General features: G+C 60.5%; 2 protein-coding genes across 3 annotated transcripts; one reads left to right on the plus strand and one right to left on the minus strand.

Moving 5' to 3' along the window:
- The first annotated feature begins 3,979 nt into the window (after positions 1-3,979).
- On the plus strand, positions 3,980-15,955 carry LENG8 (leukocyte receptor cluster member 8). 2 transcript variants are annotated; one of them, XM_047100911.1, is made up of 16 exons: positions 3,980-4,102; positions 5,695-5,787; positions 6,478-6,652; positions 7,035-7,136; positions 7,908-8,018; positions 8,831-9,083; positions 9,292-9,433; positions 9,694-9,882; positions 10,278-10,556; positions 10,645-10,785; positions 10,931-11,216; positions 11,932-12,033; positions 12,113-12,181; positions 12,271-12,400; positions 12,483-12,690; positions 14,673-15,955. In XM_047100911.1, the coding sequence occupies exons 2-16, from the start codon at positions 5,750-5,752 to the stop codon at positions 14,833-14,835; spliced, it is 2,388 nt and encodes a 795-aa protein (XP_046956867.1). In that variant the 5' UTR covers positions 3,980-4,102; positions 5,695-5,749; the 3' UTR covers positions 14,836-15,955. The 2 variants fall into 2 exon arrangements, with proteins under 2 accessions (XP_046956867.1, XP_046956866.1); XM_047100910.1 differs by lacking the exon at positions 14,673-15,955 and having other exon boundaries at positions 12,483-13,406.
- Positions 15,732-17,994, minus strand: LENG9 (leukocyte receptor cluster member 9). Its single transcript, XM_047100912.1, has one exon. The coding sequence runs from the start codon at positions 17,645-17,647 to the stop codon at positions 16,043-16,045; it is 1,605 nt and encodes a 534-aa protein (XP_046956868.1). The 5' UTR covers positions 17,648-17,994; the 3' UTR covers positions 15,732-16,042.
- Positions 17,995-18,453: the final 459 nt, after the last annotated feature.

The following is an 18,453-nucleotide window of genomic DNA, read 5'->3' on the forward strand; positions in this document are numbered from 1 at the left end:
TAAAAGGGAAAACTTTATTTTACAAGCAGCTGGGTCCTTATTTCTCTCCTCCCTGATCTGGCCTCCCAGCTGGGGCCCAGGGACCCCCTCACGGCAGCGGGAGGCTGCCGGGCACTTCTGTTTCCGTCCAGGCTCTGTGGCGGTTCCAGAGGTATTGTTATTTTAAATAGTAATAATGACGATAACAACTTTTTTGCCTGATTCTAAAAGCAGGACCCAGGTCCTGACCCAGGAAGAGGCAGACATCCCTGGAATGGACCAGACCACCCAGAAATAGATCTTAGAGTGTATGTATAGGACAGAAGACAGACGTCAAGTCAGAGTGAAGGGCCTGCTTGCTTTCAAAGATCTGCGAACACGGTGGCCCCTCACCCGGAAGAAAACATTCTACGTACAAGACAGGTGAAAATCTAAATGTAGACAAGGGAAGGGGCAGAAATATTTCAAAGAGTAAGTAGGAGATTTTGTATCTGGTATACCTTGGTTGGAAGGGGAGGATTTTCAGCAAGATCCTCTAAAGCTAGAAAGGAAAAGGTAATTTATTTGACAAACTGTGGAACTAAAAACAAACAAACAAACAAACAAACAAACCATAAAGCCAAGAGGCAAATTAGTAGTCTAGGGAAAAGTCATTTTAACACATATGGCAAAGAAATGTGTTATTATTACTACATAAATCTGCAGAGCTTCCATAGACTAAGAAAAAGACAACTTGACTTGAAAATAAGCAACTAAAATGAACATCCCAACACCGGTGAACAGACAAAAAGATGTTCAAACCCTAATAATTAGGAAGCGTGATTTGCAAACGAGCAGGATCGGTTTTCCAGCCCGTGTTGGCGACGCTAACACGGAGTCAGCGCGAAGATTCCCTGATGGCAGGGCTGTGGAGGTGCGGGCACTCAACCCGCGGCTCCTGACACTGGGAATCGCCACCCAGTGACAACAGTCTGCTCACGGGTGATCAAATCAAAACAGTGGAGACCCTCTGACCAGGCAGGCCTGCTTTGGGGGTTCACTTCACAGAAGGAGAGCAGAGGCATCGAAATCTAGGGACGTATGTTAAGGGTTGTCCGCTGCAACAAAACTTTGGCTTCTGGCTAAATTCGGAGCTGAAGGCCACAGAAAGAGGGCGAGTCCAATAAATAACCGTATGGCAGGGCTCTCCGGAACACAACAGCCCTTGGCTGGGTTCGGGACTTTAGGGAAGGCCTAAGAAAGGAGAGAACGGAGCTGGGTGTGACAGGCGGTGGCAGCACAGAGGACAAATGTGCAGGCTGTGATTAAGGGCCTTGCCTGCTGCTTACTTACCATCAGATGGCTGTGGTCAGTCACTTGACCTGTTGGGGCTCAGCTGCCTCACCCATCATAGCGGGGGACATATGACAGGTCCCCAGGCCCTCCTCTGCGATTCCAGAATTCAAAGCTCTCCCGGACCACAAGTCTCCCTGAACTCCCTTAACTCACCGGGCGGCAAAAACAGACTAGTCCCCCTGCCTGTGTGAATGTTCATCTCTACCCTCCAGAAACACTGATGGGGTTACTTCCAAACGCCGTGCAGGGTACTGAGGGTACCAGGCACTGTGTGGGATACAGATCACGTTGCCTCTCGAAACCATGAAAAATCCTTAAAGCTCAAAACACATACCCGAGGGTCTCAGGTCAGGGCCTGTTGGCCCAGAGTGCCAGGGGTCAGACAGCGTAGGGCCTGCCTTAGGGGACCAGTCTTGCTAATAGTTTCCATCTTGTGCGCTGCAAGGAATGTTCAAGGAAGCTTTCAGGGTGGACTGGCCTGAAGCTGGGAAGCAGAAACTGACGGCAACTTCCAGTGAAGGGGCTTTGGGCGCCCTAAGTGTTGACTCACTTTCTCCTCTTGACTGCAGCTGAGATGGCTGACCCTGGGGCCTGCCCACAGCTCCTCAGGCTGCTTTGACCTCAAACACTGCCCTCTGGTGACCGTGAGTCCTTGCCTGCAAGCTGAAACGCCCCCTGATGGGTTGCAGATCCCAAAAGTAGCCTGAGATTCAGGCCGCCTGATTTTCTGCCAGCAGGTCCAGGAGTGATGTGTAACCCGGGAGCTTTAACCAAGAAAGAAGGACATTTTGTCTAACCTTTACGAAAGATAAATATACTTTAATTTAAAAATCATACATAGAAGGACTTTCACTTCCAACCAAGAGGGAGGAACAGGGACTAGGTTTTCTTTCCTTCCTGAAACAACCAAAACCAGACAAAATATGTAAAACAACAGGGCTCAAGAGTCAGCATCAGGCAAAGGAGAGTGATCCCTGACGTGGAAAACACCCAGGTGAGCCCTGAAATCACCAGAGCCCATGGTCATCAGAGTCTGACCACAGAACAGCAAAGGGGGACTGAGACAGAACACCTCCCAAAGGCCCCACCTAAAACTGCTCTAAAAAAGCCTATTAAAAAAAGAAAAATCTCACACCAGAAGAAGGCCACAAAAGGGGAAAAGGGAAACAAAGATGGGACAAATAGAAACCCCATAGCAAGACGACAGGTATAAAGGCAAGCATACCAATAATCTTGCTAAAAGTGTTGTTATAAACACTTCTTTTAAAAGGCAGAGATTGTTCACTTGGGTAAAAAAGACCCAACTATAAGCTATGTACAAGAAACCTATCGGCAGAAAGAAAGAAAAAGAAAGGAAGGAAGAAACCCACCTTAAATATAACCGTTAAAAGTAAAGGGATGCTAGGGGCGCCTGGTGGCTCAGTCAGTTAAGTGTCTGACTCATGATTTCGGCTCAAGTCACAATCTCACAGTTCGTGTCACTAAGCCCGGCAAGGGGCTCTGCGCTGACAACTCAGGGTCTGCTTGGGATTCTCTCTCTCCCTCTCTCTGCCCCTCCTTCCCTACAAGTATGCACGCTCTCACTCTTGCTCTCAAAAGTAAAAAGAGCAAAGGGATGCTAAAGGCAATGGGGTACTCTAGATTAGACCCTAGCACATAAAGAACACATTAGTGGAAAAAGTAAAAATCAAATAAAGCTGCAGTTAACAGTAATGTGCCAATGTTGGTTTCTTGGATTAGCAAATATACTACAATAATGCGAGATAACAGCATTAAGGGGAAACGGATGTAGGATACACAGAACTCTGAATTATCTTTGCAACTTTTTGTACACCCAAAACTAACCTAAAACAAAGTTTTCTTTTTAAAGAGAGAAGACAGAAAAAGATCAACTGTGCTCATTAAAATGATACGCAGTCATCAACAGAAAAGTTTCTAATAGTAAAACACGGGAAGGAAACGGCTTCTGAAATAATTATTCTATTGCCTATTATGCGTACATTGAGCGGTCCCTGAGCCGGACTGGATCGTGCCACCGGTCAGGATCCAGGATGGAAACAAAGGGCACCCTGCTACCTGCCAGGTCCACATTTCCCAGCGTGGCACCACTGCCCTTCCAGGGTGTGCCACCTGCCCACCTGTACAGACCCATCAGCTTAGTCCAGGACCCCGCACGCGTTTACTCCGCCGCGGCCACCTGCTCCCCCCGTGCTCCCGCGGTGGTCCCCAGGCCTTTCCCGTCGCCCGCCTCCGTGCGTTTGCAGGCGTTCTCGGCCGGGGGCGCCTGGCAGTTTCATGCAGTAGGGAAGCTCCCTTTCCCGGAGGCTGTTCTCACCCCCTTTCTTCGACTTCACCATTCTCTGCCCCGGGCTTCCACAGCTGTACGGCAGGTAGTCTCACATCCCTCCTCATGCTACTCTGTGTCTGGAAACAACGGCGGCTACCACTCACTGAGCCAAGACCCAGTTGCGTGTGCCGGCACAACGCCGGCCGACCCCGCCGGGCGTGTCCCCTCGGGGCCACCGTCCCCACCCTAGTCTTCCGGCTTGCCTTAAACGCCCACGCGTCCTTGCGCAAGCGGGGGGCGGGCTCAAGTCAAGCTCGAGGCGCCCATTGGCTGTGCTGTGTCGAGGGAGGTGGGGCGAGGCCTCCGTGTGACGTCAGGACGCTGCGGTCAGAACGTCGAAGCCCAAGGAAGACAAGAACCAGCCGGGTCGCGAGCAGTTCTGCGGCCGTGTCGCTGTCGCCTTGGGCCGCTGCTGACGATTCTAGGGGACAAACTGCTGAGGTGGGTGTGGGGAGCGGTGGGCGGTCGGGCGGGGACGGCGTTTCCTTCCGGCCCTCCACCCAGCGGGTCCTGAGGCCTAGGTCGGCCGTCGCACCAACGGACGCCGCGCGCGAGCGACGACAGGGTGTGGCGGGCCCGGGAGGCCACTGCGCTTGCGCACCCTGGCGCTTGCGCGGTCGGCCTCGGCTCCCCACCCCCGCTCTCGGAATTTCTGGGCCCCGAGCGCCCCCCTCCCTCAATCCCCATTGACCGGGTTGTTCCACCGGGAGGATGGCGTTGCCCCGGGCGACGCGCGGTCCCGGCACCTTATTCCCCCCCCACCCCCCCCCCCCGGAGACGCGGTGCGCACGCGCGGCACGGCCGGGGCAGTGGCTCTGGAGCCGGTCGCCGGGATCTCGACGGGCTCTTTCTTCACCTGACGCCTTAGCCCCCTCCGGGCCTGCGGGATGGCCAGGTGCCCCTCGTGGCCGGTGCCGGGCAGACCAGCCCAGGACCCTCCGAGCCTCCCTCCCCCACCCCAGGCCTTACTCCCACCCTCCTTTCTGTCTCGGGCCTCCCTCATTCGCTGTGCCCGCTCACTGTCCCCACTCATCACCTCCTGCCCCTCCCCCCGCCCCCCAATCTCTTTCCTCTTTCAGATTTTTCTTAGGGTTTCTTCCAACTCCAGATTGCTGTTCCTGTCCCCTCCCTTCTTGTGGGACTGTGGGGTTCTCCAGCGGAGACTCGCCTTTGAGCGCCCTATACTTCTCAGCCCCTCGAGTTTTGCCCCCAAGGCACCCCCTTCACTTTCTTGCAGTCTTTTCTCCTCCAGTCTTAGTTTCCTGAAGACGTTCTGGACGTTTTCAGGCATCTCCAAAGCTTTCTCTCCAGACCGCAACAGGGGATCGCCTCTTCTGGCCGCTGTTAGGAACCGCGTATATAGGCTTGTCCTCTGACCTTGGGGACTTCTCTGACTTCAGGCTCCCTGAAAGCTTTCTGAGAACATGTTCCTTCATTTTAGCGCCCCCCCCACCCCCCACCATCGTGGGCATCCTCCACTTCTCCCTGTTTCTTGGAGTAACTTACAGAAGCCCCCTTTCTCTCAGATATTTTTTTTCCATCTGTTCTCCTGAGTTCTCTCTAGGTTCCCATAGATGCTTCCCTGTTTGCAGCCTGAAGAGTTATGTAGACTTTGTTTTTCCAAGCATCCTTTTTCTTCTGCTGCTTCTCAGAAGCTGTCTTCCTCTCTGGATTTCTTTTCAGCCCTTACCTGAGGCCCCCCACCCCGCCTGCTGGACCTTTCTTCCGTATCAGGGTTTCCCTCGAATCTTCCCTTTTCCCATGTGGGTTTCAGGCACTCCTCTTTCCCTTTGGGAAATTTCTTCAGACTTCCCTGTTTTCAAATCCTTCATTTTCCAGCCAGAACACTGCAGGGTGGTGGAGATCTTCCCCTCACACAGAAGCCCTTTGATTCCACACCCAGAATTCTCTCCTAACTTCTCAGTCGCTCCTTTTGTGCCGGGCTCCTCGTGAGCCTGGCTCCTCCAGTCCCCCACTTTGTGACTTGTTTCTTGCGTCTTCGCAAGTCTCTCTAACTCCTCTTTTTCTCATAGACGGTGAAAAAGCAGTCTGGCTCCTGAGGTCCACCCCTTATGCCCCAAGGTCCAGATGGCGGCCAACGTGGGTGATCAACGTAGCACGGATTGGTTAGTGTGGCTGGAGGGGCGGAGGCCAGAGGGGAGGGCGAGAGGAAGCAAGAGCCAGTGTTGTCCTCAGGGACGGCAGCGCACACAGTGTGGTGGAGTGGGGATGAGGGCTTCTTCTGGCCACCAGGGTCAGGGGAGCATTGGGTTGCAGGGTGGAGAGGGTCGGGTCTTCACCTCTCTGAGCACTGTTTTAAATTCACAGTACGGTGCTTATTTCATAAAACTGCAAGAATTCATTCAGTGAGCTGTGATTAAGGGGCAGACTCCAACGCCTCAAATACTTGTGTGTTTCTGCTAATACCTGGTCTTTTCCAAAACAGCGTGATCATGACTTGCTGGCTGGGGAGGTGTCAGCCAGAACTGACCAATGAAACATTTAGGCCTACTAGGCACCAGATGCTATGTTAACTTCTGTGGGTACTGGTAATCTTTTTGTCTGATTTGTAAGAACTGCTGTGTGGTAGGCACCTGTAGCGCCTTGGGTCTCTAATCTATCTCTCACAGAAAGGTGTGACGCAGAAACTAGGTGTCGGCGTATTACGATGAAAGTATATTCTGGATTAAAAAAAATCTTGGCTCCAGTAGGTGGTGCGAGGGAGATCTAGGACTCAAGCCCGGGTATGTGCCTGCCTCCACCTTGCCCACCGTGCACAGGGAAAAGAGAGACGACCAGTGTCCCTTCTCTTGCAGGTCCTCTCAGTACAGCATGGTGGCCGGGGCAGGCAGAGAGAATGGCATGGAGACTCCTATGCATGAGAACCCGGAGTGGGAGAAGGCCCGCCAGGCTCTGGCCAGCATCAGCAAAGCAGGAGCTGCCGGCAGCTCCACCAAGGCCAGCAGCAACGGGCCCGTGGCCGGCGCACAAGTGAGGAGGCACACAGTACCTGGGTAGCCTGTGGGGGGGTTGCTAGGGGAGGGACACGCTTGGTATTCTCTGGTATCACGAGGACAGGGCGCCCCGAAGATGTCCTGGGAGCCTTCAGGTGAGGGGGGCAAAGTGTGTTCTGCTTGGAGAGCTTAGGGCACCTCCCGGTCCTCGTCCCAGGGGATGCAGCCTCAAGAGGGGAATGTGTCCGGGGTCTCCGAGGTGACCCACGATCATTGGCCGGGGCCGTGGCTCTCTGGAGAGAGGCGGACCCAGTGTCGCTCCTTCGCTCTTAACCGCTGTCGTCCGGGCTCCGTTTGGGGGGCCGCAGGGCCTGTGGGCTCTTGCTGCCGATGCTCATGGCGTGTGTCCCTCTCCCCAGTACGTGTCACAGGCAGAAGCCTCGGCTCTGCAGCAGCAGCAGTACTACCAGTGGTACCAGCAGTATAACTACGCCTACCCTTACAGCTACTACTACCCCATGGTGAGTGCCCGGCCCGGCGGGGCAGGTGCCGCGCTGGGGTGCAGGAGAGGTGTCGGGACGGGGGCCAGGGCCAGCCGGCGGCCCGAAGACAGCAGCGACAAATTCTGGAAAATCTTCCGCTGGCGCGTTGCCCACAAGATCAAGTTCAGGGCGCCTCCTGGGACCTGCCTCCCCTGCTTCTGGCCGCTTCCGTCCCCACGCTCATTCCACCGCTGCGCAGAGACCTCCTAGGTCTTTCACGCTCGACGTGCACCTGTGCTCTGTTTTAGCTCTCTTCCCACGTTCCCGTGCCTGTCTGCGTCCTCGCCTTGCCGAGGGCTGCCCAGGTCGTGCCTCACAGAGCCCCGTCCTCTGGCAGACTTGAGTAGTTAGAGCAGTTCCACCCACCCCTGCCCCACGTCTTCCCTGGGCCTTTTTTTCTTTCATGGTGCTTACTGCTGGACACGCTACGTATTTGCCTATGATGACTGCACCTGTTTTGAGCGCGGGCTTCGTTAGAGCATGGTTTTTTATTTATTTACTCTTTTGGGGGGGCTCTGTTGTGCTTAGGAAAGTTGGTGCTCAGTAGATATTTTCTATAACGGAACGGGATCGATCGAGGTTCCCATTTTATTTCAGTTTTCTTTAAGAGAATTGGGTGCATTTATGCAGCGGAAAGGAAGAAATAGAAAGGGGAAGTGGGGCATCACAGATTGCGTGTGGCTCCCCAGCGGGCAGGATGACAGGGACGGCACCGTGCCTGCGCTGACCCTTCTTTCCGTGCCTTTGCAGAGCATGTACCAGAGCTACGGCTCCCCCTCCCAGTACGGCGTGGCCAGCTCCTATGGCTCCGCCACCCCCCAGCAGCCATCGGCACCCCAGCACCAGGGGACTCTGAACCAGGTAATGCCCGTACCCGGCTCCTCGGAATGTTGAAGAAGGGGAGTACGGTTTTTCTGAGCGGGCGAGCAGTGGGCACACCTGCATCATTTAAGCCACCCGCCCCCTGCCTTCTCTCCTGCCGGGCAACTCCTCATCTGATAACGAGGAGGGCAAAGTGTAGCTTTTGAAAGGGAGGGTCTGGGGCTTGGGCACGGCCTGGGGCCTGGGGCCGGGTGCTGGGGCGGTGGCGGGAGCAGTGTGCAGCGTGGCGGCCCGTCTTCCCGATTTCCGCCCAGCACGTGCACACATACCTGCACAGCCACATCCGCAGTCTGGCCTTGGCGTTTAGCGTGCGGTGGGGAGTGTGGAGCTGGTGCCGGGGAGGTGCGTGGGCCTGGCCCAGAACCCCAGCTCCCCAGCTCCCCCTCCGGTGGTGTCGTTACGAGCCACGTGATACCTCTGCATCTCTGCCAGTCCTGTCATTTCCTCACAGAGCTCCCATGAGTGTGTGTAATCACTTCTGTGCTTTGACTGGCACGCGGGATATGCTCAGACAGGAACCACCGGGTGATGTGCTGTTGGGCCAGTGCTCACATGGGGGTGGGCTGCAGGGTTTAATGCCTACTGCTGCCATTCAACAGCTGGGGGCCAGAGGAGAGCAGCTCCGGGTCTGAGCCTGAGCCTTGTCAGCTGTCTGCGGGCTCGGGACAGCGAGGTGCGGGAGGGTCGTGGCACAGGGTTGAGGGCTGAGTGGTGCTGTGATCGTGCAGGGCAGTGTTAGGGCCGGCACAGAGGCCTCTGCTCCCGCCCTCAGTGCCTGCTTCCTCCGCCAGCCCCCAGTCCCCGGCATGGAAGAAAGCATGTCCTACCAGGCACCCCCTCAGCAGCTGCCAGCAGCCCAGCCCCCTCAGCCCTCCAGCACCCCGCACGGGGCTCATACTCTGAACAGCGGCCCCCAGCCTGGAACAGCCCCTGCCACACAGCACAGCCAGGCAGGGCCCGCCTCCGGCCAGGCCTATGGGCCACACACCTACTCTGAGCCTGCCAAGCCCAAGAAGGGCCAACAGCTGTGGAACCGGATGAAGCGTAAGTCGGCGGTAGACTTTGGAGAGGAGAGCCCGCGGGGTCCAGAAGTAGGCGTGGGGTGCATGGTGTGCTGGTCCGTCCTGGGCTGTTGGGCACCCCCAGGCTTTGGGTGCAGGTGACCGGGAGCTGGGCGCCTCCCGTTCCTGGGGCTGGGGCGGTCTGAGGTGGGCCGGGGTGAGGCCTAACTCCGCTTTTGCGGTCCCCACAGCAGCCCCTGGGACTGGCGGTCTCAAGTTCAACATTCAGAAACGGCCCTTTGCCGTCACCAGCCAGAGCTTCAGCTCCACCTCAGAGGGTCAGCACGGCAGCTTCGGCCCCCAGCCGAACCCGGAAAAAGCCCAGAACCACCGGTGAGGGCCGCCTCCTCGCTGCTGTCCCCGCTCCCTCGCCTCTGGTCAGCTGGTGCGCTCTGCACCCAGACTCCGTCGGCTCCTCCAGAAATGGGGTGGGGTCCTCCTTCCCTCTTGGCTGCCATGAGCAGGAAATGAGAGGGGAGAGAAGGCACTTGAACCGTGTCTGGCACGTGTCAGCTCTGCAAGTGGCGGCGATGACGGAGTCTGTCGCGCTGTGCGGTGCTGCCCGGCTGAGCCCCACGTGTGCCCCTTCCCAGGGGGAGCCTGTCCGGGAAGCCCGACGATTGGCCGCAGGACATGAAGGAGTATGTGGAGCGCTGCTTCACTGCCTGCGAGTCGGAGGAGGACAAGGACCGGACCGAGAAGCTGCTCAAGGAGCTGCTGCAGGCCCGGCTGCAGGACGGCTCCGCCTACACCATCGACTGGAGCCGGGAGCCCCTGCCGGGGTTAGTCCGGGCAGGGGGTGCGGCTAAGGGCGGTTCTGGGTGCCGGAGCGGAGACCCGCAGACCTGGGTCCCCGGAGCCCTGAGAATGAGCCGGGAGGTCGGACCCCGGGGTGGAAGGCCAGGAGGGGAGAGCTGAGGCGCAGGCGCTGCCTGGGGATGAGATCCTGGGTGGGAGGGAGGTCCTGCGGGCTCCCGGGCGCCTGGGGCTCAGCAGCGGAGAGCACTCTCTAGACAGAGGAAGCCTGGGGTTTGCCTCCTGGTTTTGCAGTGTGTTAGCTGAGTCGCCTGGGTAAGTTCCTTTCCCGCCTGAGGTGGTGTGTCCCTGGGGTGGCCGGCAGATGCTGGGGACGGTGGGGGCACTGGGTTGGTGATGCCCTGCCCTGCTATATCCTCAGGCTGACCCGGGAGCCTGTGGCTGAGAGTCCCAAGAAGAAGCGGTGGGAGGCCCCTAGCAGCCTACATCCTCCCAGGGGGGCAGGCTCAGCGACAAGGGGCGGGGGTGCCCAGTCCCAGCGAGGGACACCGGGGGCTGGGGGTGCTGGCCGAGCCCGGGGCAGCAGCTTCGCCAAGTTTGGCAACCGCAATGTCTTCATGAAGGACAACAGCTCCTCCTCCAGCACGGACTCGCGCTCCCGTTCCTCCTCCCGGTCCCCCACCCGCCACTTCCGCAGAAGGTGCGAGGACTTGGGGATGGGGGGCGGGGCTCAGGGCTTGCGGGGAAGCAGCCGTTTCAGGCCTCACCTTCCTGCTTCTTCTGTGCAGTGACTCCCACTCGGATTCAGACAGTTCTTACTCAGGGAATGAGTGTCACCCTGTGGGTCGCCGGAACCCACCCCCTAAGGGCCGAGGAGGTCGGGGGGCCCACATGGATCGAGGCCGAGGCAGGGCGCAGCGTGGGAAGAGGTGAGACTTGGGTCAGGTGGCGGGGGGGGGGGGGGGTGCGGCGCCAAGATCCGGGTTCCTGGGAGGAAGAGGGCTGTGTTCTTGGGGATTATCGGGCGAGGCAGCCGGTGATCTCGGCCGCATTCACTCGTGACCTCTCTCCCAGGCACGACCTGGCTCCCACCAAGCGCAGCCGGAAAAAGATGGCTGCGCTGGAGTGCGAGGACCCTGAGCGTGAGCTGAAGAAGCAGAAGCGGGCTGCCCGCTTCCAGCACGGACACTCCCGCCGCCTGCGCCTCGAGCCCCTGGTGCTGCACATGGGCAGCCTGGAGAGCAGCGGCGCGGACCCCGACTGGCAGGAGCTACAGATCGTGGGCACCTGCCCTGACATCACCAAGCACTACCTGCGCCTCACCTGTGCTCCCGACCCGTCCACTGTGCGCCCTGTGGCAGTAAGTGCCTGGGAGGGGCAGGTCCCCCCGCGGGGCCACCGCCGGCACAGGGGGCTGTGGGTGGCGGCAGGAGCCTGTGGCTGCGCAGGGACGTGCTTTGGAGCCTGGGTCCCGGTCACGTGGCCTGCTCGGGAGACTTCCTCGGCTCTGAGCAGCCGTCTCCTGTTGAGGAGGCAGGGGGAGGGAAGCCGCCTCCCCAGGCCAGCGCTTTGGGAGACGGGTGATCGTGCCGCCGTGCTCTCTGCTGGGCGGCGGCAGCGTGGCTGACCCTGTGCCCAGGGTACACGCTGATGTGGGCAGCTGGGGCTCGGGAGCTGGCACTCTTGCCGAGTGTTTTGGGTTCCTTATGAAGTTGGTAGCAAGATGCTAAGTGGCTTTGATGTTGCACTTTTTTTCTTATACACGGAGCTTAAGAAATTGTAATGGGTGGGGCGCCTGGGTGGCTCAGTCGGTTGAGCGTCTGAATTTGGCTTGGGTCATGATCTCGCGGTTTGTGAGTTCAAGCCCCGCATCAGGCTCTGGTGCTGACAGCCTGGAGCCTGCTGTGGGTTCTGTGTCCCCCTTTCTCTCCACCCCACCCCTGCTTGTGCTTTGCCTCTCTGTCTTTCAAAAATGAATAAACGTTAAAAAAAAAAAAAAGAAGTAACGGGTGTTAGTTATAGCCTTGCTCACCTTGCTGAAAGCACACTGAGCCTTAATTTGGATCCCTTCCCAGGTTTTGAAAAAGTCACTGTGCATGGTCAAGTCCCACTGGAAAGAGAAGCAGGACTACGCCTTTGCCTGCGAGCAGATGAAGTCGATTCGGCAGGACCTGACGGTGAGGGGGGTGCTGGGAGGGCCTTGCCGTGGTGAGTCCTGGCCTGCCCTGGCCTCACCGCTCCCCCTTGCTGTTCCAGGTGCAAGGCGTGCGGACAGAGTTCACGGTGGAGGTGTATGAGACGCACGCCCGCATCGCCTTGGAGAAGGTGAGTGGGGTGCCGGGGCCTCTCGGGCTCTTTGGGGCTCCCTGTCCTGGCCTCACTCTCTTTCTCGTTCTCCGCGCCCGGGGCTCCAGGGCGATCACGAGGAGTTCAACCAGTGCCAGACGCAGCTCAAGTCGCTGTACGCCGAGAACCTACCCGGCAACGTGGGCGAGTTCACCGCCTACCGGGTCCTCTACTACATCTTCACCAAGAACTCAGGAGGTGGGAGGTGCCGCCTGCAGGTCGGGCTGGCCCCAGGCCCCCAGGGTTGGGTGCTGCTGACCCCGTTTGTCTCGGGCCCCAGACATCACCACGGAGCTGGCGTACCTGACTCGGGAACTGAAGGCAGACCCTTGCGTGGCCCACGCCTTGGCACTGAGGGCAGCCTGGGCTCTGGGCAACTACCACCGCTTCTTCCGGCTCTACTCTCACGCACCCTGCATGTCCGGGTACCTGGTGGACAAGTTTGCAGACCGGGAGCGCAGAGCTGCCCTCAAGGCGATGATCAAAACGTATGTGAAGCTGGGTTCTCTCCCTGCCCCCTCTTCTCTGCCGGCCCCGCCGCCGTCCACCCCTTCTCCCCTCTGCCCTCCGCACCCTCCTGGGCTCCTATCCCCGGGCCTGTGGTCCTCTCTGCCCGTCTCTTCTTTCCACATATGCTCTGCTCCCCAGTCCCTCCTGCTTCCCTTCACTCAGTTCGCCCTCTGCGTCTCCTGTGTCCCCCACTCTGTCTCGCTGCTCCAGGGCGCCCTCTGCACCCCTCTGAGTCTCTGTTTCTCCTGCTCACGTCACCCCGGACCCTGGTTTGTCTTCTTGCTCTGGGCTCTTGGTTTCCTTCCTCCGAGGTCTCTGTTCACCTTTGAAGGCTCTCCCGTCACTGAGCTCCCACTCGGTAGAGACAGACTAGGAAGGACGGCCCTGCTCTTGGTAGCCTCTGATCTAATGGGACGAGACCCCGTTTGTTTCTGAGCTCCTTAAAGAGTGCAGAGTGTTTAGGGAGACCCGTGTGATTCGGGGGCAAGCCAGGTCAGGGCGGTTCTCTGTTCAATAGATGTCACTGGTGCCGTGTGTGTGCGCGTGCGTGCTTGTGCTGGGGAACCTGTGGTCAGGGCGCGGAGGGAGATGCCTCTGGGCGACATGGGGCCGGATCAGGAGACATTTGTTGTTGTCACAACTAGGGGGTGCTACTGGTGTCTAGTGGGTAGAGCCTCTTGTAGTGCCCAGGATGCCCCATGACGGAGAATTACCCGGCCCCAGTGTCAGTCTTGCCAGGGTTGAAAACCCTTGGTCAGAGGTTGGTAGGTCCAAGGGGCCACATCCATTAGCGTAGCCACAGGGATGGTGTGGAGATGAGGAGACACAGTCACCCTGAAATTAGGAGATGCACACATTCTGGGATCCAGTTCGGGTCCAGAAGATTTGAGGCAGAGCGGAGCCAGGGCAGAGGCCACAGAAGGAGAGACAAGGATGTGGGGCAGAGACACGGAGGCGGCAGGAAACACAGGACACGGTTGCGTACCCAGGGGTGATGGGGAGGTGGTACGTCTGGAGGCCCCGGGGGCTGTCCCTCCGTCTGCCCTCTGCAGCGGGACAGCCTTTCCCAGGGTGTCATGCGGGCAGGCTGGGCCTGGGAGCAGGGGTGCTGCCCTCTCACTGGCCAGACGCTCTCTCTCACCCCTTCCTTACTCCCTGGCAGACACGTCCCTCCCTCCCAGAGCCTCCAGAACCAAGTCCTGGCAGGGCGTGCGGGAGGCCAGCTCAGATGTGGGGAGAAATAGGCCGTCTCGTGCCCCCCGTGGCTATCAAGGGCCACCATGCGGCATGGGCGTGAGGCATCTGTCCTCTCTGCCGCTTGCTCCCTGTGCGATTTGGAGCTCCGGGTTCGTTCGTGTGTGTTTGTAAAGGGTAGGGATGACACGGTTTCTGGGAGCGAGCTCAGCCAGTTCACAGCCGTTTTCTGGAACGTGCCAAGTCTCTTGTGCGCAACTGCAAGTGACTGTTGCCAGTGTGCCAGGGTGTAGTGGGGGTTGACCCTGTGCCCAGGGTTCCCGAGGCACTTAGACCCAGGCAGGGCGGGTTCCCCAGAATAGCTGTCAGACCTGCCACCCGTGCCCATGCCCGTGCCCTCGGGTCACTCCCTCTGCCTGGCCCCTGCCCTTGGGCCAAAGCGGGCCCTCTTCTGAGGGCCTGCTCAGGCCCTTGAGCAGTGGAGGAGCCAGCTGGGCCCTTCCCTCCCATCCCCTCTCCTGGGTCCCCCCGTACAGGTAAGTGAGGGTGAAGGGGGGCACAACTGGGGCTGGGGCCACCACCCCTGCCCCGGGCCCCCCCAAGCCCCTGGAGGTGGGGAGGTCGGGCGGGGGTGGTGATGAGAGGTCAGCAGGTAATGTGCCGAGGAAGCCCTTTGGGTGCCCGAAGGGGGGGCGCCCACTCCCTGCTCGTGGGGCCCTCCCCTGCCCGCCGCCCGCCTCATCACGTTCTCCTCTTGTCTCCGTAGCTTCCGCCCTGCGCTGCCAGTCTCCTACCTGCAGGCCGAGCTGGCCTTCGAGGGCGAGGCCGCCTGCCGGGCCTTCCTAGAGCCCCTGGGCCTGGCCTACACGGGCCCGGACAACGCCAGCATCGACTGCCGCCTCAGCCTGGCGCAGCTATCAGCCTTCTGAGCACCAGCGCGGATGGGGGCGGGGTGGGGGCGGGGCTGTGGCTCCCCAGCGCCGCCTTTGCCGATTTTGTTTTTGAGCCATGGACTTGGGTTGTAAATTAATTCACGGGGAGCGGGCTCCAGGAAGAGCCGTCATCCCCGTCCCCGTTTTCCCACCGGGGAGTCTGTACAGAGATTTTTTTCTACATTTTTATTTTTTGTCTCAGAGGGACGGGACTGGGGGAGGAGGGGGTGGGGCAGCGGAGGGCTGGGGGCGTGGTCTCTAGGCTGCTCTGTGTCCACCTGCACCTCTACTAATGCTGTCTCAGTGTTTTCTCTCTCTCTCTCTCGAGCTCGTACTCCGGTACCGACCTGGCACCCTGGCCCATCCCATGCCGGGGGGGCCGGAAGAAGACAGGCCGCTCCGCCCGTGCCCGCCTGTGGCGGGGGCACCAGCACACCAGCCCGCCTCCTGCCCCCCGCCCGCCTCACCACAGACTCTTGTTGCCCAGCCCTCCGGGGCCTCAGTGTTCGGGGCTAGGGGAGCCGCGTAGAGACTGTGCCCCACCCTCAGCCCCCCACGCCAGAAATGCCGCCGCCAAGCCGCCGCCACGTCCACGCCGCCACTGCACACTGAGGACTCCGGAGGCCATCATCGCGGGACCTCGGCCGGGCCGCCTCGTCTGCAGTTGTATTAAGTTGTCTCCGTGTCCCTCCTCCCTCCACCCCAGTGTTTCTTCTGGTTTTTTTTTCCTTCCCTCCCTCCTCCTCCTGCTCCCCACCCTTCTTTGGTTCAGCACAGGTAAAACGGTTACCCTCCCTCCCTCCCTCCCTGCCTTCATGGATCACCAGCTCACGTCATGTTTCCTTCTCTTTTCTTTTTGTGTGTGTTTATTTAAGTTGTTTTTCTTCCTCCCCTTTTTCTTTTTGGCCCTCCCCCCTCTTCTGCCATGTAACTGGAGGATGTGCAATGAGTTTGCAAACAGCTGGACTGTCAGGCTGCTTCTTTTCCAGATGTTCCTCCTCTGCCTCCCCTCCCTCCCCTCTCCCCTCCCTTCTCCTCCCTTCATTCTTTTCCTTGGATCACTGAGCACCATTTGGAAGCTTGAGAGAAACCAAAATTAAAGAGAGAGAGAGAGAGAGCACTTTGTCCCTTCCTGCGTGGACTGGGTCTTCTCCTGTTCTTTAGGGTGGAGATCTGCCTCCCCCAGAGGTCTGAGCAGGGGCGGTCACCCCAGGGGCATCTCAGCCAGGGGCCGGTAGGTATCTCCTGCCCTGCCCACGCGGCACAACCAGAGCTTCCCCAGGGGCTGGCTCCCTAGCTCCTGTCCAGGGATGAACTTGGGCTCAGGGAGGCAGACGTGAGAACCTTGGGGCACCTTGGCCAAGGTGAGGTGGGGGTGTAGCCCCCCTAGGGGCTGAACTACTCTGAGCCCCTCCGCCTCTAGCCTCTGTCTCAGCACTTGGGCCATATTTTCCAGGGAGGGGCAGGGAGGGGCACAGAGTACATGGTGCCTCAGGAGAAGCGGGCGCCTAAACCTCACCTGCGGGGGTGCCTGAAGCCCTGGAGCCGAGAGCGCACGCCTCAGTGCACCAAGGGCCGCGGCTACCTCCCCAGGGCCTGCTAGCCTCAGGAGGGCCAGTGTCAGGTGCAGCGCGCCCGCGGGTACCATGAACGCGGCGCACCAGGGCGCGGCTCGGACCAGCTCTTCTTGGGCCCTGGCTACTCTCGCCTGCAGCCCAGGGTCAGTCACCATGAGAGCCACAAAATGCGTGGGGCGGGGCTGGCGCGGCCCCGCGGCCCTGGCCCCAGCGGCCTCTCCGCAGTCTGAGGGCCAGGCCCCAGGACCCCACTCTGCTTCGGTTTCCGGGAAGTCTCCCGCGGGCCTTCCCGGGGCAGCCTGGGCCTGCCCCTTCCCGCCCCGTGGCTCCGTGGTCCTGGCTGCGGTGGCTGGCCTCCGCCCCACTTCTAGTTCTGTCCAGTGGGGTGCTCTGTGCTCTTCCACTCGGATGTTGGCAGGGGCGGCCGCTACGCCGCCGAGCGCATCCTTTTCGCCGTGTGCGTCCTGGGCCCCGTGGGTGTCTTCGCCGACGTGGGCATCCTCGCTGTCACGCGCGTCCTTGCCATCATACGCGTCCTCGCTGTCACTCGCATTTCGGGCCCCGTGGGCATCTTCGCCGACATGGGCATCCTCACCGTCGTGCGCGTCCTGGGGCCCATGGGCGTCGTCTTCGCCGACATGGGCATCCTCGCTGTCACGCGTATCCCCAGCCTCAGGGGCGTCTTCGCGGGCACGCGCGTCCTCGCCATCGTGCACGTCCTGGGGCCCGTGGGCGCCTTCGCCGACATGGGCAGCCTCACCGTCGTGCGCGCCCCCGCTGTCGAGCGCGTCCAGGATGGTGGGCCCGCGACCGGCCGCCAAGCCCGAGCCGAAGACGTGGTCTGTACGCGAGGCGCGGTCCCACACGAGGCGGCCCCGGAAGCGGAAGTAGCGCACCCGGTGCTGCGGCACAGCCAGCACGCCGGGTCCCAGCGCCGCCAGCGGCTCGTCCCAGCAGAAGGCGCAGAAGGGCTCCTCGCGCACGCCCAGGAAGCGGTCGGCGTAGCCCACAGAGAAGTCGGCCGGGTCGAGGCGCGGGTCCCAGCGGATGCGCTGGATGACGGCCGCGGCCGTGCGCAACGGGGGTTTTTTGGCCCCGGCCTCGGCCTCGCGGCTAGGCTGTGCCGAGGCCGGCGCCCCGGGGTGGGGCTGGCGGCAGCGGGCGCCGAAGCGGCAGCGGCCCTCCAGGAAGAAGCGGCAGGCCGACGGCGGCGACTCGGGCTCGGCCGCCATGGGAGCGGAGTGCGCCGAGAGCGTCTGCGGGCCGCCGCAGGCCCGGCCGTGACGTCACCCGCCCCGCCCCTGCCCCCGCCGCCCCGGGAACGGCGCACGCTCGCTCGCTGAGCCTCCGATCCCGGGCCTGGCGGACCGTTCTCCACGGAGGTGCCCTCAGGCAGTCTGGCCCCCGCCTCCTCCGCGGACCAGCGATTCACGTGTGTGGCCCGCCCCCGCTCCAAAGGGTTTACACGCTCGGCACCGCCTCCGGGGTGCCGGCCTCCGTCAGTGCCCTCAAGGAACCGGATCCTCCTCCCTCTGCCGCCTCAGCCCAAAAGATTTACCGGTGTGACCCCGCCCCCTCTGGGGTCCCAGGGTGCCCGGCTTCGCCCTCCGCCGCGTCTGCGTGCACAGCCCCGCCTCTTCTAAGTTCTTAGAGAGTCTGGCTCCGCCCCCGCCTGGTGATTTGTATGCAGGTCCTGCCCCCTCAGGGGCCCTCGGGGAGGGGGGGTGCCTAGGTTCCACCCTTCGCCTAAGAGTTGCAAGTGTTGCCCCGACCAGCTCTGGCCACTCCCGCCTGCAGCGGGACAGCTGGACCCCGGCAGGCTCAAACTAGGTAGCCGTGACATGGGACGCCGCTGTCGCCCTCGAGCCGACACATCTGGGGCTGGGAGGGTCTCTCCTCCACCAGGACCCAGCCTCTTCCCGGACACTTACCTGTGCGGCCACTCACAGGATAAAGGGCAGCTTCCCCAGGGGGTTCACTGGAGACGCGGGACTGCACTTGGTCCTCTGGAGCGAGTCAGGTGCCCCCCCCCCCCCCC

The sequence above is a fragment of the Lynx rufus genome, unplaced genomic scaffold (assembly GCF_022079265.1).
Source record: "Lynx rufus isolate CCGP_SWC_20201006 ecotype Redwood Valley unplaced genomic scaffold, mLynRuf1.p SCAF_54, whole genome shotgun sequence".
Lineage (NCBI taxonomy): Eukaryota > Metazoa > Chordata > Mammalia > Carnivora > Felidae > Lynx > Lynx rufus.

Excerpts from the sequence above, each read along its gene's own strand:
- LENG8 (XM_047100910.1), top strand. The coding sequence starts at position 5,750 with ATGGCGGCCAACGTGGGTGATCAACGTAGCACGGATTG. Across the intron at positions 5,788-6,477 it reads GATCAACGTAGCACGGATTG|GTCCTCTCAGTACAGCATGG; the intron begins GTTAGTGTGGCT and ends CTTCTCTTGCAG. Across the intron at positions 12,034-12,112 it reads CGATTCGGCAGGACCTGACG|GTGCAAGGCGTGCGGACAGA; the intron begins GTGAGGGGGGTG and ends TTGCTGTTCCAG.
- LENG9 (XM_047100912.1), bottom strand. The coding sequence starts at position 17,647 with ATGGCGGCCGAGCCCGAGTCGCCGCCGTCGGCCTGCCGCTTCTTCCTG.